Raw genomic sequence first — 16967 nt, forward strand, 5'->3', positions numbered from 1 at the left:
CTGCTTCCTGTCTAGTGATTACCTCTCAACTTGAGAGTTGGCCTCGGTACTGGCCCCTGAATTCATATGAAGGAGTTAATGGCTGTTGGTACATGAAAGAAATCTAAATTAGTAAGCTAAGTCTTCAGCAATGCTTGACAAAACTCACTCCAGCATTATTTAAAACCTCTGCTCTGTTTAAAAAAAGATGGCCGTATCTGAAAGATTTGGTCATGTTCTTTCTCCTCCTGCAACCTACAATGAAGATCCCCAACACCAGGCCACTAACAGCAAAGACTGAAGAAGCATAATAAGAAGGGGCTTCAGCCCAAGTGAAGAATGACTTTTAATAATTATGCAATTCTGGAGATAAACTAGAAGGTCTTACTGAGAATTTGTGATGGAAGATGAACAGCACTGAGAAACAAAATGCCACTCTCTGAAGAAAAACACTCAGCATAAGACATTAAAGGGAAGCTACGTCTGTTCCTGTTCAAGATGGACCGTCCATCAGCTGGGCTCCCAAAGAGGACGTACCCTTCTGCAAGCTCTCCAGAGCAGCTGCCTCTCTCCAGCAGGTAGCAGTAGTTCTGAGACCTTCAGCCCACCACCCAGCTCTCAATGTTCAAAGTATATTGCCTTTTCCATAGCAGTGCAATATTTGGTTTGTAGGCCATGCAGAACTACTACAGCTATCTTAGACAACATCAAACAAAACTGTTTCTAGTTATATCCTGTGTGGCAATGTCAGCAACAACAAACACTTCAGAAATCTGTACTTTTTATAGGTAAATGCCGTGCTTCTCCCATCGTGGTGCACACATCATGGAATCACGAAGAATTACTGAATACGGGAAGAAAAGTTCATCAAATAACAGATATAATATTTTTTTTCTAGATACACAGCAACAGCGCATGCTGAAACAGCAAAAAAAAATGCAGTCAGGTTTTAAAAAATATACTGGTGAAATTAAGATGCCACAGATGGATGGCTCTCAGCTTTACTCATTAAAATCAAACATAGAACTAAACTGTTACAAGTGCCCAGCTTTGGTGGAACAAAGGAAATACAATTTTACAACAATTTCCAAGGGACAACAAAGATTATAACACATCAGGCCACAATTTTGACAGGCTCAGCCAAAGCAGAGGGCTGAGTAGTCAATGCTTGTATGCTCTCTTACTTATGCATTAGGTAGTGGGTGTCCTACTGATTCATCTTCAACACTAGGGATGGGATGGGGAACTGAAAAGGCTATGTCATTTAAACCAGTGCAGTGTACTAGCTCAGGTCAAAGCAAAGAAGCCAATTCCATTGTCAGTTTACTAGGAAAACTCAGAACTGCAGCTCTCGGCTTTGTCAGCCTTCGGCTAAACCTCATTCCAGGGAACCGTGGCTGTGCGTACACCCAGCAGTTGCAGCAGGGTTGGTGAGCACTTTTACTTCCCCCTTCTACCACACCTGATTCTCACCAGCAAGAACCCTTCTCCATACAGGAAAATATGACAACTTCCTAGGCAGCATGACAAAGAAATCTACTCTGGGGATGACGGAACAGTGGTATTTTTTTCTGTCCAGATAATTTCTGCAGAATTAAAACTTTCCTTTATAACATTTGTATTTCCTGGCCTATGGAGAGAAAGAGAGAGAGAGAGAGAGAGAGGGGAAGGGAGGGTGGGAGGATATAAACAAAAAGCACAAAAACATTTGAAGTAAGACCTATGCAGAGTTGTTCTCTGGAGTCTGACAGCCTGTAGCAATAGCTGTGCTGTGGTGGGAAGGATCCCATTCATCCAAACAAGGTGTTGACAGCCATCCATAAAGGCCAGTTTCAATGTACCCTTTCACTCCTGGTTACCTTAGCAGAAATGTTTAGCTCTGCTCTGTGTATCCATCACACTGAGAACAATGAATGTGACAACTGAGTTAAGAGTGGGAGATGACCTGTTGAACAAGAAAAGTGCTTTGATGCCATGAGCAGCTTCCTTCCTTCCTTTTTTCAACTTTCCTTTCTTTGATTTGTCACCATCCAGCTCTGCCCTCAGTACAACCTCCATCTGTGTCTCTCTGTCCTGTGCAGCACAGCAGAAAGCTCAAGAGGAGCTAGAAGAAGAACAAAAGCAGCAATGGCCAGGGGCTCAGAATCTGTCACCACACATCTTCCCTTCCAACACTGCCTTAGGGCAGGAACATTGCTTGCCCCCTCATCAAGTCTCTTTGGAAAAGTAGTTTTGTAGGCATACAGTTTAGATTATTGTAAGAATATCTGAGAGCAAATCGCAGAAAGGAAACTGGAAGTTACTAGAAGCTTTAAAACTAGCAACATCAGTATGCACTCTTCAGGAAGCATCACAGCTACCTTCGCAGCACGGCTCAGAAATACAGCTAGCACCTTATCCCACCTCCTCAGCTGTCTCTGGCCCCCAATGCCCAAACCGTGCAAAGGAAAGAAAGACCTTTTTAGCTGCAGAACGGCTCAGGACAAGCCAGCGAGCAGCCCACAAGCTGCTCTGTCAGATCCTGAAGAGGTTTCCAAGAGCCACAGTGACAGGACAGCAAGGGTAGCAGAAATCGCCTTTTGGATTCCTCCTTCCTTCAGTAAATCTGCAAAGGGCCTCGCACAGGTAAAGATAAGGTCTGAAGGTAGGCAGTGAAGTTTTCAAGTCATGTTCTGGCCAGCTGAGTGAAGAAACAAAACACTAATGGAAAGTAAGATTACACATGTGAAAAATAAAACTTCATAGGAAATAGCTAACTCTCTGCTGTAAAGACATACTCCGAGACAGAAATGTTAAAAATCATGAAGGTAGGAGTTCATGTTATACAATTCTTAGGGGTTTACAATAATTTCTATATTGCCTTATTGGATTCATTTCTGCAGTGTTCTTTAGGACTTATTTGTTGTTTGTTCTGCTGTGTTTTTATTCCCCACTACTCTAAAGGCTCTGTACCCACATCAGATCTCTTAAAAACTACATACCTGCTGCTATTTTTGCAAGCAGTTGCCAAAATGAAAAGGCCCATCTATAGCCACTACTGGCAGCAGAGCAATCGATGGTAAGGCAGAGGAAAGACAACAGAACTTAAAAAAATAACAGCAGGTCTATTAGGGAAGAGGAAACATGGCTTTTCTTAAAAAGAGGGCATCTAATCTGAAACAGTATTTCCTCTTTCTCTTCCCATCCTATACGACCACACTACTAATCTTACATGTGTAAAGGGAAAGGGAGGTTTCATGCCTGCACTGTGAAATGCAGCAAAGGGAACCACAGCTTTGGCTCTGGCAGCCAGTTACTCCAGTGACTGGATTAGAAGTGTCATAGGTAGGGTCGCGTCTCTATAAGGCGATGTCACTAAAATCCATACAAAGAGCATAATATACTTTAGACTCTACCTTTGAGTCTAAATTACCTCACTGCAACTCTATTAATCTCATAAAGAAGGTTATTAAAACACAAACACATTGAGGAAGATCTTCTACAGCCACCAAGTCACAGGAAATACTACCAAAATGAGTCCTACACAAAAGCAGTATTTTATTTCCTGCCTGCCTTCACTATAGCACATAACAGAACCAATTTCTGTAGTCCACTGAATAGGGTTAAAAGGAAGTATACGAGAAAAAGGAAGAGAAGTTTTGGTTAACTTCAAGCTTCATTAAGAAATACAAAACAAAATCCAGGGACAAAAGTCATAATTTACAAAATGGTAAAGAAAAACAAAATCAATAGAGGAGGAAGTTTTATTTTAAGCTTCAAAGAAAGTATTATAAACAATGGAGAGCTTAGAAAAGTATATGTACAAGTACGTTATTCAACAATATCTCTTTAAAAGAAGATTATTTGCACTAAAAAAGACCCTGTGGAATTGGTTTGATAATGTAATATTTACAGAGGAATATACAGTAGGGGCATTGGAACCAGAACTTTTATTTGAAAGGAATATTACACAAACTGAATACAGACCCTACAGTTTGCAAATCTTCATTACAGTTGTGCGTTTTGTTATATTTTGATTAAATAAAATTTGATTTCCTTTTTCCTCTAGAGGCAGCTCACCACTGCAAGCCTAGAAATCAGCAAAATGAACAAAGCAAACCCATTCTGCTAAAGAGCCTGATTATGACATGGATTTTGCCATTCGACTTAGTGGGAGCAGGACTCAGGTTTACCAAAGATTTAACATGGTTATTTTTGGCCCTGTCTTTATGCAGGAGGGAGCAGGAGAAGGGGAAGGGAGCATGGGACAACATCCACTGCTACTGACACATAAAAATCTCTCAACGAGGTGAGTTTGAGATTTAGGTGCGCAAGAAACATGATGCAGGATCAGGCTCTCTGTCAGCTTCACCTACTCAGGATGATTTTTTTGTGACATCGCTTTTTCACTCAAAAAGCCAACATAATCCACATTAACAAAAACACTTTTTCTAACTATACACTTGGTCTATCCCAATAGGTACACCTGGCCACAGAGGACAGGTAATCTCAGAGCCAAGTCCAATACCCTTCTCCTAAGACACAAGGCTATCCTGCATCCTTCCTACCCTGCACCACACCTGACAGAGAACAGTCCTGCACTATCTGCTGTGAGCAGATTTGGCAGCCAACAAAATCCCCCAGTGCTCGCGTGAAGCAGAACTTGTTTCACTGAGAAGATGGCTAACAACCCAGAATGAGGGTTGTGAATGTTCCTCCCCGGATAATTTAGGACTGCAGCTGTGGGAACTCACGTTCTTCTAATGCTGAGCAACCCCTGTTGCTCACTCCTGAAATGCAGGTGCACCTCTATATTTTTCAAAGACCACTACTTCTTAATAACAGGATGAAATACACAAGGTTTCTACACAAAGCATCATCCTCGACTTCAACAGGAAGCTCCATGCAAGAGCATTTGAACACTTACTGTCCTTACAACCAACTCACAATCAGCTGAGGAATTACAAGGGGGGGGAGAATTAACAGAGTTGTTTTCATTTTTGCAAAGCCCTCTTTCAGCAGAAGTATTTCACAGAGTTGCTCAAGTGAAAACCTGCTTTACTGTGCGGAAGAGACACATCAATCCTACTGGGAGAAGACAGTCCTTTGAATTGGACAAAACATGGTAACAAAAAAATCCAGCCACTGAGCCTGATCTTTGCTCTTTCAACAGTTTTTGTTCAGATTTGTGCCTAACACAAGTACAGCAAAGTAAGTTTTAAGCATCTAACAGGATATTATTAAGGAGAAAGTAAACCAGAACAATCTTCACTTACCACATCCAATTTGCAAAAAACAAAGATACCCAGCACATGTATGAATGGCTTCTTTAAAGTAAGAGAGAGAGCAGAGTTGATCTTTATTTTCGTTATTTAAAAAAAGTTTTTTCCTTAAAGTAAATATTCAGTCTTTATTTTACATTAAGTGCTTTTTAAAATTTCATGTCTTCACAAAATTGCATTTAAAATTTGAAGTAAAATGTATTTCAAACAAAAATACTGTGCAACTTCAGCACTTCTTTTCTCTCTTAAATATTGAAATAAATAAAATAGTTAAGTCTTTTTTCAGTTTGTTTGTTTTTCAGTCAGTTCTACTGTAGATCAATTCCAGTTTGACCTGGGTTTATACACATGCTTAAAAGAAAGTGAAATCAAGACTTTAAAAAAATTCTTTGTATTGCACCAGCTTAGGGCATCCCCAGAACTTCTCTGAACAGTTGGCAGCCGGCTTCCCGCAGTCCAGGCTCCTGTGCCAGATGAAACAGGTACGGAAGGGTCAGGGCAAGGAGAAGTATCAAAGCATCCTGGCTTCTCTCGGCCTTCTTCTGAAATGTCTTGCTTGAAGGATGCTGGAGTCCATGAGGGCAGGGCTGACTGCAGAGGGAAAGGCAATAGAAAGTAGAACTAAACAAACTCAGACAACAAAAGCAACTGCTCAGAATAAAACAGAAAAAGCATAAACCAACCTTCCAACACTGTTTGCATTCTAGTGCTTTGAAAACATAGCTCGACAGACTCAGTTTCAACTGACTGGGGGAGCTATAAGTAAATATGAAGCAAACAAATGGGATATGAAGGAGCACACCCAAAAGAAAGGCACCAAATGTTGTCAATCTTTCTTACTGTGAACGTCATTAAATAACCTTCATCAACCAGCTTATATAGCTGTCTCTTCACTAGAGGTTAAGACTTTTGCTTATGAAATCCTGCTCTGATTACACTGCTATATTGCTAATTAATTGTACAGAGCCATGAGTGTATGCAGCACTGCACAGAAGACGTTTTTAGGATTCTGAACCATACGCACAGGGGCAGCAGCAACATGATAACTTCTGGAAATACATGAAAATTTGCATTTTGCATTTAATTTAATCCATGAATGGACTAAGTTGTATACCACTAAGCTCCTGAGCTTAAAAAAAAAACGTTTATTTCCACAAAATGGGAGGGCCTCCCCCCACACCTTCTCCACACCTCTCATATCAGTTCTGGATGATGTGAAGGTCCAAAATCCTAGGAGCTACCAGTGACAGAAAGAATAATTCTATGATATGAACAGGATGCATCCCCTTAACAAGGTATCAGATCTTGAAATTGCAACACCTGTCATGGTTTGTTTTTGTGTTGTTTTTTTTTTCTAAATGTTACTATAACTTGCATCCTCTGAAGTTGGCAACTCAACACTCATGGAAATCAGACAGGAACATGAAAAAAGTTCCAACCCAGTTTCAGTACTCTATGGTATTTATACAGGTTGGGCTTTTTCAACCCTGGTAAATATCTGGCAAACAGAACAAAGGTTGGTAGGGTTTATTGTAACGGCTCAGTCAGCAAAAATTCAGCCTGGCTACATTCCTGCACTGTGAGGGTTTGTCAAAACAACCCCATGCCAGCATGAACACATGCACATGCCTCATACTTTACATATACTCATAGCGACACATTTTATACAAATAAGAGAAAAATAGAAGAAAATAAGAAATGGGTATTTATTGGAAACATCTACATATGCTGCAGCACAAAACACACTAGGCAGATTTTTCAGTTTTTATAATGAGACAACTCCCAGTGGGGTCAATACAATGTTTGCTTGAGGAGTAGATTCAGTAAAACTGCTTGCCATGTGAAAGAGGCAAATTGTCTGAGGATCCAGGTTTTGAAAGCTCTACAGTCTGATGGTATTTGAATCATAATTTCAGGATCCATCTCAAAACATCATTAAAAGAATTAACCAAAGAAAGGCAAGGCAGCCAGGAGAACGCAGTGGTGCCCTAGCACAGCCTGGACTCAGCGGCTCTCTGGGTGTAGCTCTGGTTTGCTCCACGCATCAGCAGGCAGCAAACTGAGTCTCTGTCTTCAATCAAGAGCCTAAGCTGAGGACTGTAAAATGGCACACTGGAACTCAAAATGAATAACTAATGTAAAAGCTCAAAGGCAAAACAATGCGGGGAGGGGATTCTAATAACACATTCTGTTGAAACAAATGGCCGTCTCAGAGCTTGTCTACACCATACCAGCAAGCGTATTAACAGGGAGGTTTCATTCAATAAAAGCAATAGCTAAGAAAGCTCAGTGCTAATCCTTCTGAAGCCAGTGGCAAAGTTCTCTCTGGACCGTGTTTCAGCAGCCCAGCCTCATCATTCATGACCTTACCACGTATGTGTAACGTTATCCCAAGTATATTACATATACAAGAAATAAATATCCAACCCACAAACCTGGGGTCACCAGGGTGGAAGAGATGCAAAGTGAAGTAAAACAGCTCCAACCCTATTCTGCCATATGCCTCATGGTCTCCCTTTATTGTCTGTAATGTCAGAATCCCTTTTCTTAAAACTTTCTCAATACATATCATCATGCTTAAAATTTTAAACTGTTTTTATGCAAGAGATAAGATCTGCCCCTGCTAACATGTCCTCTAAGTACCACAGAAGGGAATATGCTAAGGATCTATGCACACTCTACACAGCCTTTCTTCCCACAAATCAGCTGCTCAAGCAGCCCGTCACTTCCTTATTTCCACCTGCTCCCATCTGTGAATCAATTTGCAGAGGATGGCTCAGGAAATTCTGTGCCTTTTCTAAAATCCTTTAGTATGAAGCAGTAGAAAGGGGCCAGAGAACATAGCTCACATGATTAAACAAACACGGGTAAGCCTGAATTTGGGGCCTGAGATGAAACTTTCCTTTATTCACATTCCATGTCGGAGTAGTTTTATTTGGGATGTGGTTTGTGTGGAAACATATAAGTTTCAGGAGAATCTACGGATAGACTTGTGCTAACCTTCCTCTAATAAGACGGACGTCTTTGGATGTGGACTGCAAGAGCCAGACTTGTGATTAGTTGAAGGACTGTACCTTCAAAGATCTCCTTCTTATAAAGCTCAGAACAGCAGGTCTCATTGAACTGCTGAAATCGCTGGGGAATACAGAGCATCACAGTTCTTTCTCATTTCAAAGATGACTTTATTTTTCAGGTATGACATAGAATTCACTTTCTTTATGCCTTCCTAGTTTGGTTTGGGACTTATGTGTCTTTGAGAATACAATTGGCACTGTGCAGTTTCCTCATTTCTGACCCGGCTATGCTGGTGTCAGGCCCCTCTTTTTTTTTTCCTCCCCACTGCATTTCTGAAACCTCCTCCTATGTATGTTCTGCCTCATTAGTAGTGCCATTTTCTTGTAATCTGAGAGGGTCTCATGCAAGCAGCCCCTTGGCTTTGCTTTATCTTTGACTTACGAGCTGACCAACTTTCTTTCCCTGTTCCCAGTCTTCACTCCAGCAGTGCCTACCATGACAATATTTCATTTCCATATCAACTCTCCATTCAATATTCACAGTTAACACTGCTTTACAACCTTCCTATGGCCAGTACCACTGCTCAGCCTAATTAATTAAACCGTGAGAAGTAGATTTCTCCTCAGGTTGGTTATCTCAGTCTAATATGATATCTTGAGGAATTCAAAGACCGCTCTGGTCTCCATAACAATGAATTTATTTTTCCTTGCTTCCTTTCTTTCTTCCTTCCTCAGGTCTAGCTTAAACTGTCCATATACACATTACTACACATTACAGGACTAGCTTGACTGTCCATACGCACATTAATGGCATAAATAACAGTAATGGGTACTTTTGTATGCCATCTGTAATAAATGTCTGCTGGCAGCCTTATGCACTGTGCAAGCTGTGGCTTCTTTCTGAGGGCACTGCGCTACCCAGTTGTCACAAAGATGGGTGGTTAGGTTGCGAAAGGATTAAGACTGTATGCATTGTTATACTAACTGCATTTGTGAAACTAAATCAAGATTTAATGAATTATGGGCATCTGATTATTGTTTGTATTCCAGAAGAGCCCAGAATGTGTTAGGCATGGTTCACAAAAGACAATGGTAAGGACTCCACTTGGAAAAAAATATATTTAGAGTATGTCTAAAATTATATTTAGGGTATGTCTATTCTGCAGTTATTGTGGTGACTGAAGGTCTTCAGAAAGATATATCTGGATAAGTTTCAGCTAGCTACCTCAGGTGCTGCTAGGACAACAGTCAGTGCAGCAGCACAGAACTAAGAATGGGCTGCAAGAGTGTGCAAGAAGCTGAGTAAACACAGTAGTCAGCAAATGCTGAGCCCTGTGCTGCCATCACTGCACCAGTAGCCATGTGCAGTTGGCTGGTGCCAGCTGTGGTAAGCATCCACCTCTCAGACAGCAAAAAGTAGATAAAATTAACAGAACTTGGTGTTCCTCAGCTCATGAAAACTGAGCTCTCTTCAGTTCCTTAATAATTCAAGTGTCTATTTCACCTGTGCGTCTTTCCAGGCCAAAGTATACTTTGGTCGTATAAAATGAAAACTCTTTTCTTTAACTTCTCATCTGTGTGATATGACTGCTACATGAACACCAGAAACAGATGCAAGATGGATGCTAGAAATCATGTTCCTTGTTTGCTGTGCATTTGGCACATTTCTATGTACTGCTCCCTTTCTATTTTTCCTATTGATCACATGGCCATGTCACAGACTAACAGCAGAAGGAAAAAGAAATTAAGGGAGAGAATGTAATGCTAGTAACATAAATGTAAGTGCAGGGATTGAAGGGCAGAGAAACAGAAGAAATCAGTTTGAACTTTTTTTTTCCTTTCTTTTCTTTTTTTTTTAATCTAAAAGATTTCAGGTTTATGGTATTCCTTTGAAGACTGTGAACAACTGCATCTCTGGACCAGATTCTGCTCTGAGCTACATTAATGTAAATTTAGAGGAAATCCACTGGACTTTAAGGATATGACTCTGCTTACAGTAAGGTCGGTATGAAACGAGTGAGCCAACGTAAGATTCATGCAAGTGCTGTTTCCATCTATTCTTGGTTAGGAAGTGTCTTCTATCTTGACTGCTGTGCTCTCCATTTTAATGTCTGTATTGTCTATAGGTGTGTATGTATCTGTGCACATGTATTTGTGATATATGTTTAACTACTCACACACACAAGATGATACAAATGAGCAAACTACGTCCTCTGACTTTCAGGGATTTTGGCAGATACCAATATGCCTGTGCCTCCCCTCTGGAAACCACCCGAAGTTTGAGTTTTTGGTAAATATAGAAGAGTGGCAAAATATTATAAATTTATCTGCTGTGTTCTTTCAGATTAAAAAGGACTGGTTGTGGAATGAATGAATGTTTTCATCAGTTAAAGTACACTTCTCATTGACAGCGTTAAGTCAAAATATCATTGATTTGACACTTGATGGATTATAATACACCAGCAGGAACAGAACAGCAACAGAAAAAGATTGTCAATATGGAAAAAGCTCGAATAAGGCTTTCTCCTCACAGGTGAACATAACTCTTGCATTCCCTATTCTACACTATAAACACACAGAGGTATTTTGTAACACTTTGTAGCACACTTAATTCTGAGGGCAGATTATTAATATAATCTAAACATCAATAGCATCATTCTGGATTTACATCCATGTACCTAAGAGCAGAATCTGGCCACTGATTATTCTAGGCCTAAAGTCAATAAAGAATTTGAGGCAAGCTCCACAACTGGATCCTCTCTTATTTTTTTTTAAGGTTTATGGAAAGAAAAAGAAGTTGAAAGAACTCTCACAGACAGTACTGTGCTACCCCCAGAAAAAAGAAGAGGGATCCGTTTGGGCAGGCTTCATTCACATATTAGAACAATATGTATCCAAAGTCTTCATTAAAAGGCTGAGATTTTTATTCTGGTATCAAAAATCTCCAATTTAAGGAGTACGCACTGCCCATACAAATGTCTATTTTCCCTTTGATTTAAATGGGGTCATGATTTCACGCTATTTGTTGGCATTATACGCATCAGTAAAAACACAACCTTAGAACCTAATCTTGCCTCTGCTCCAGGAGTATTTTCACCAGCGTTATGACAGGAAAACATAACCTATATACTAAATCTGTTTATAGACTTCACTTCTGACTGTAAACAATGCTGGATCCTGCTCCCACATAACTTCAATAAGTTTCATGAGAGGCACATATTCATATTTTCAATGTGGCACATACTCATAAGACAATTTAATCCACAGGATTTACTCCTACAACAAAGTTCACTCAAGGGTCTCTTGAAAATCCAGGAAACAGAGATTTCACAATCAGTGAAAGACTTTTCAGCTAGGACATACCTTTTCAATTCTGCTGCATGCTTCCTCCTTTCTGGGAAAGTCGCTGGGAAGGGAGTCACTCTTCTCCATTGCCCATGGAACTTTAATGAGTATTGCTTTGGTTTATTTCAAGAGAAGCTATTGAAAAGCAAACAAAGTGTCTCACAAGACACTACAGAGAGAAAAATCTGGGCGACACAGAAAAAAATGCTGTGAATTAAAATTTAAAAATGGAAAGAAAAGTATAGGTGAGGTATTTTTCCATATCATTTCTTCCATGATTCTGCTCCTCCATCTGTTTTGTCTTTGATGTCTATGACTTGCCATTCATATGCCATCCCTATGCTTGGAAATTGCTATCCATGAAAGGTCAAGGAAAAGTAATTTAATAATAATAAAAAAAAGGTAGAATGGAGTGAGGAAAAGATGAAGGGGTGCAGGAAGGAAGAGATCTATTGAGTGTAAGGTATCCAAAGGACAGATGATGGAAACGTGTTCCCCAAGGTCATGGTCTTCAATGGAGCTGCTTGTGTCTTCAAGCTGTTAAAGACAAGTGTAGCAGATGTACAAGAAGATCCAAACTCCACATGGTACAATAAGTGCAAAATGCAGAAGCCATCACACCAAGGGTTTCCTTGTCTTCGGATAGAGTCCGCCCACAGTGGTTCTCTAGAAACAGTTCTATCATCAAGTAGACATCCATTGCTTTTTTGTGTTTTTTTTTTTGTATTTTTATTTAAAAAGTATCTTTTTTTTCTAATAATATATAGAATATATAAATAATAATAATTAAAAAAACCTATTTGGGTTTTCTTTCATGCTCTCCAACCCATCTGTATTTTTTGTGGTTTGCTGATATATATATTAAAAGACAACAAAATCAACTCTGCTCACTATTAAAAAAAATATTAAATCCACCTTTTATGTTTCCAGAGAGAAAGAGAAGGGAGGGGAGGTGGGAGAAAAACAAATTAAAATTAAAAAAAAAAAAAAAAAAAAAACAGGAAAATCAAAACCTTCTGTCTCTTCGAAGTAGTTGTCAAGAGCTTTAAGCGCTTGTGCTTTCAGTGTACACCCCACAGGAAAAACAACAAAAACAAAAACAAAAAAAAACACAAAAACCCAAGGACCTAAAATTAAAAAAAAAAAAACAAAAAAGAAGAAAAAGAAAAAGGTAATAATAATCCTAGTAGTAAAATGGACAGCAAATTGCTCAGAGTTTGTGCATCTTTTTAATTATTTTAGCAGCCGCCCTTTTTGTCTGCAGAGGGAGAGCTGCCACCACAGCCACCTCCTCGGCTTGAGAGAGGCTCTTCTGCATCGTCCTCGTCAAAGCCATGAAAGGTCGAGGTGTCGCTTTCTGACGTGGAACCGAACAAGTCCTCCGTAGTGCGTGCTGGCGCTGCTTCGTCCCTCCTGCCTTCTCTTCCCAAATGAGCTGACATGTATGATGAATATATCAGCACATGGGTTAAGCAACAGGCATCATCATCATCATTTTTTTAAGCATCATTATTATTAAACAATACAGACTATCGAGCTCATAGGTGTGTGCTTGTATGTGCCCGCGCACCTCAACATCATAACTTGGTAGAACTGCAGTAAGAAAAATAAAAAAGGATCAGTTTCTCTTTCAAAGAAAAAAAATCTACAAATAACACAGGTGCCCATAGCTATGGCAGCGAAAGGGTTAATCATATTTTCCTCTCTTCAAAAGACAGTAAAATATTTTGTCATGATTACTTAGATCAATTTAAAAAGATTTTTAGACCGTATAAGTAATTAGACACCATCAGAGCTTCTAAGCACAATGACTGTCCTTCAGACTGGCATCAACTGTCACAAATGTACTGCTATAGAAATGTAACCCATTAGACATCTCATCAGCCTCAGGACTTTTATTCCTGTCCTTCACCTGATCCTAAACAGCCTCTTCTATGGACAAAATGAAATACATTTTGAAAACTAAATGAAAGTAAACTAAATAAATGCTTTTATTCCAATTTCATGTCATCTCCTTTAAAAATACGCCCCAAACAAACAAACAAACAGACACAATTCAACAACTAAAACAACTAAGATGAGAAGTGACCTATCTTGGGGAACACTGAGAAGTTCAAAAGTGTGCATTAATCCAACTTTCAGTATGGAACAGGAAATTCTCCACATGGAACATCAACATCAACAACAACAACAACAAAAAGAAGACTCTTGAAAAGAGAAGTCAAATACTGGTATCTGTGAAACTGAGGTTTATTTTCTCCCTCAGTCAAACACATTATGTGATTAATAGCATAACCTTCAGAATCCCTCTCCAAGAAAGGTAGAGAAAAAGATGTTTCTTGTGCTCCAGCAAAATGAAAGGGTCAGTTTGTATGGGACACCTGTTTTATTACTCGGAAACACTAACATGACATTAAGTAACCAACTGTTTGGTCCCCACTCCAGCTACACCAATCAGCCATATAACTGCGTGGTTAAGTACACTGCATTGCTTGAGAAACGAAGAATTAAACCCTGTTCACAAAAATAAAATGGATATAACAAAATAATTGGTAGATGAACCACCTTACAGAGATGTGGTTTTACTCGTTTTGTGAAGGGAAGAAATAACATAATTTCCATGACCTCTCTTTCAGTATAATGAAAATGTTGCCCATTATCAAGAAAGAGAAAGATGGCAGCCACCAAAGAGTTTTCATTGTTTTAGTTTACAGATTAGTGTGTGGTTGTACCTTAATTGCTTCCATCACACATCAGTCACACCATTGCAGACCCTTACGAATGACCCAGGTGGGTCAGAATTTGTACAAGGATAGCATTTAATGGAACTGATTTTGCACAATTTAGGTTACATGCGGATCTACTTGTTCTATCACACTAAGCCATCAAGGGTTTTAATGTATTTGTGTTACATTCTGATATAATCACCATAGCAATGTTTAAATAGCAAAAAATATGGATCTGTCTCACTGCGCCGTATCAGGACAATGAGTTGTATTGAACTACAGCAATCAAAGGGAAGAGGAATGATCTTCCAAGATGGCACCACAGACCACATGAGCTTCCCCCTTTAGTTATTAAGAAGCAAATGCATATACACTAAAAGGTCCATGCCACTGACTATGCAGGATTCATAAGGATGCCCCTGGAGAAAACCAAAGGGGTTACCATTGGTCCTCTGGTGACCAGTCAGTATCACTTCAGAATATCTTCAGAGGTCACAACAACTGCAGAAGGCAATTTGTCAGTGAGAGCCCAGTCCTGCTCCCAATGAATCTGGTAAGAGGTTCACTATGAATTTCAGCAGGAGTATGAGAAGGCCATTCCTTCAGCACAAGAACACTTCACATAGCATTTCAGCCATCACGCAACAAACATCTTCCAGTGACCACAGAACAGAAGCAGCAGCAGCAATACTGAATTTCAAGGTCTCTTTGGTTTTCAGATATACATTTTATGGTCTTATCACCACTAGTATCACCACTGTACAGAAATATCACAACTGGAAACTTGGACCAAAGCTGGAATATGCAGTTGTTAGAGGTCTCCCATTCCCTCTACCAGTGCCACCACCTCCCACACAAACTCTAAATAACTGCTCAGCTGGGATAAAATTTAAAAAAAAAAAAAGAAAAGAGAGAGAGAAAAAGAGAACAAAAAGGGGAGGAGAAGGAAGGAAGGAAGGAAGGAAAGAAGGAAGGAAGGAAGGAAGGAAGGAAGGAAGGAGAAAGAAAGAGAGAGAGAGAGAGAATGAGAGAGAGAGAGAGAAAGAGAGAGAGAGAAAGAGAAAGAGAGAAAGAGAGAGAGAGAAAGAGAGAAAGAGAGAGAGAGAAAGAAAGAAAGAAAGAAAGAAAAAAGAAAAACAAAGAAAGAAAGAAAGAGAGAGAAAGAGGAAGGAAGGAAGGAAGGAAGGAAGGAAGGAAGGAAGGTAGGAAGGGGGGGAGGGAGGGAGGGAGGGAAAGGAAGGGGAAAGGGAAAGGGGAAGGGGAAGGGGAAAGTGAAGGGGAAGGGGAAGGGGAAAGGGGGAAGGGAAAGGGGGAAGGGAAAGGGGGAAGGGAAAGGGGGAAGGGAAAGGGGGAAGGGAAAGGGGGAAGGGAAAGGGGGAAGGGAAAAGGGGAAGGGAAAAGGGGAAGGGAAAGGGGGAAGGGAAAGGGGGAAGGGGGAAGGGGGAAGGGGGAAGGGGGAAGGGGGAAGGGGGAAGGGGGAAGGGGGAAGGGGGAAGGGGAAGGGGAAGGGGGAAGGGGAAGGGGAAGGGGGAAGGGGAAGGGGAAGGGGAAGGGGGAAGGGGAAGGGGAAGGGGAAGGGGAAGGGGAAGGGGAAGGGAAAGGGGGAAAGGAAAGGGGGAAGGGAAAGGGGGAAGGGAAGGGAAGGGAAGGGAAGGGAAGGGAAGGGAAGGGAAGGCAAGGCAAGGCAAGGCAAGGCAAGGCAAGGCAAGGCAAGGCAAGGCAAGGCAAGGGAGATAACAACTGTCCAGAGATAAGACAACTCGAAATGGGAAAAACACAACTGCCTACATTTTAAAAGAGAGAAGAGGAGAAAATGGAGAAATAAAAACCTCTTTAAACAAAATTAATGATAGTCATCTTGTAAGAGGATAATTCTTGACAGCTACCCCCATCCCTACCCTGTAATTTCCTCCCTCTTTCTTTTTTGGATGAAGAAATGCATGAAATGTGTAATCAATGGAAATGCTTGTCATGCAACTTTCATAAATCTTGTAAGTAATTTATAGTTGTAATTGCAGCATTCGAAGACAGAGCCCATTCTTTAACATTGTCATAGGATTTTCTCCTTCCATTTAAAGAGCAACTAGTACATGTACCAATGTTCACGGAAGCCAATAAATACATTAAAACTTTATTATTTCGTAAGACCCCATTAGCTTAAAATTGTGAATCCAACAATGGGTTTTACAACAGAAAATTTCCCAATCATCCCTTCCCACAAACACAGGCAAGAGGTAAGACCTCATGTCCTATTCCCTCCCAAATGTGCTGCCTTTCTTCAAAATTTTCAGGAGGAGAAAAAATGAAAACACACAAATGCTTTTGTACAAGAAAGTTGCAAGAAGGAGTCACCTACCAGAGCGCCCACAGTCTGAGCATGATACAAGTTCCTCAGGCCGGCCACTTTTTTTGTTCATATTGGAGCCTCCGAGGCAGAAGTCACAGTAGTTATTGGGAATGATGACCCCGTCTGGTCCTTTCTGGGCTGCAGTCGGATTAGAAATCAGATTTACTTAAAGACCATTCACTTTGGATATTTCCCACTTCTCTTTGATATAATGCTAACTTGGTGAGTTTGCAGGCCACACAAAATGTTGTCAATTAAAACAAAAATTGGACTGTATAAATCACCTCCATCTTAA

General features: G+C 40.3%; 1 protein-coding gene across 3 annotated transcripts in view; it reads right to left on the bottom strand.

Moving 5' to 3' along the window:
* The window catches only part of DPF3 (double PHD fingers 3), a 159099-nt gene that overhangs the window by 13653 nt on the left and 128479 nt on the right, over positions 1-16967 (bottom strand). For 2 of the 3 annotated variants that reach the window (XM_035539530.2, XM_035539528.2), the window contains 2 exons: positions 16682-16810; positions 12455-13034 (listed from right to left, as the gene is read on the bottom strand). In XM_035539530.2, coding sequence (XP_035395423.2) covers positions 12838-13034; positions 16682-16810 — 326 coding nt within the window. In that variant the 3' untranslated portion in view covers positions 12455-12837. Of the gene's footprint in view, positions 1-12454; positions 13035-16681; positions 16811-16967 lie in introns of those variants that run through there. The other variant, XM_035539529.2, reaches the window with a different exon arrangement.

The sequence above is a fragment of the Cygnus atratus genome, chromosome 5 (assembly GCF_013377495.2).
Source record: "Cygnus atratus isolate AKBS03 ecotype Queensland, Australia chromosome 5, CAtr_DNAZoo_HiC_assembly, whole genome shotgun sequence".
In the NCBI taxonomy this organism is placed as follows: domain Eukaryota; kingdom Metazoa; phylum Chordata; class Aves; order Anseriformes; family Anatidae; genus Cygnus; species Cygnus atratus.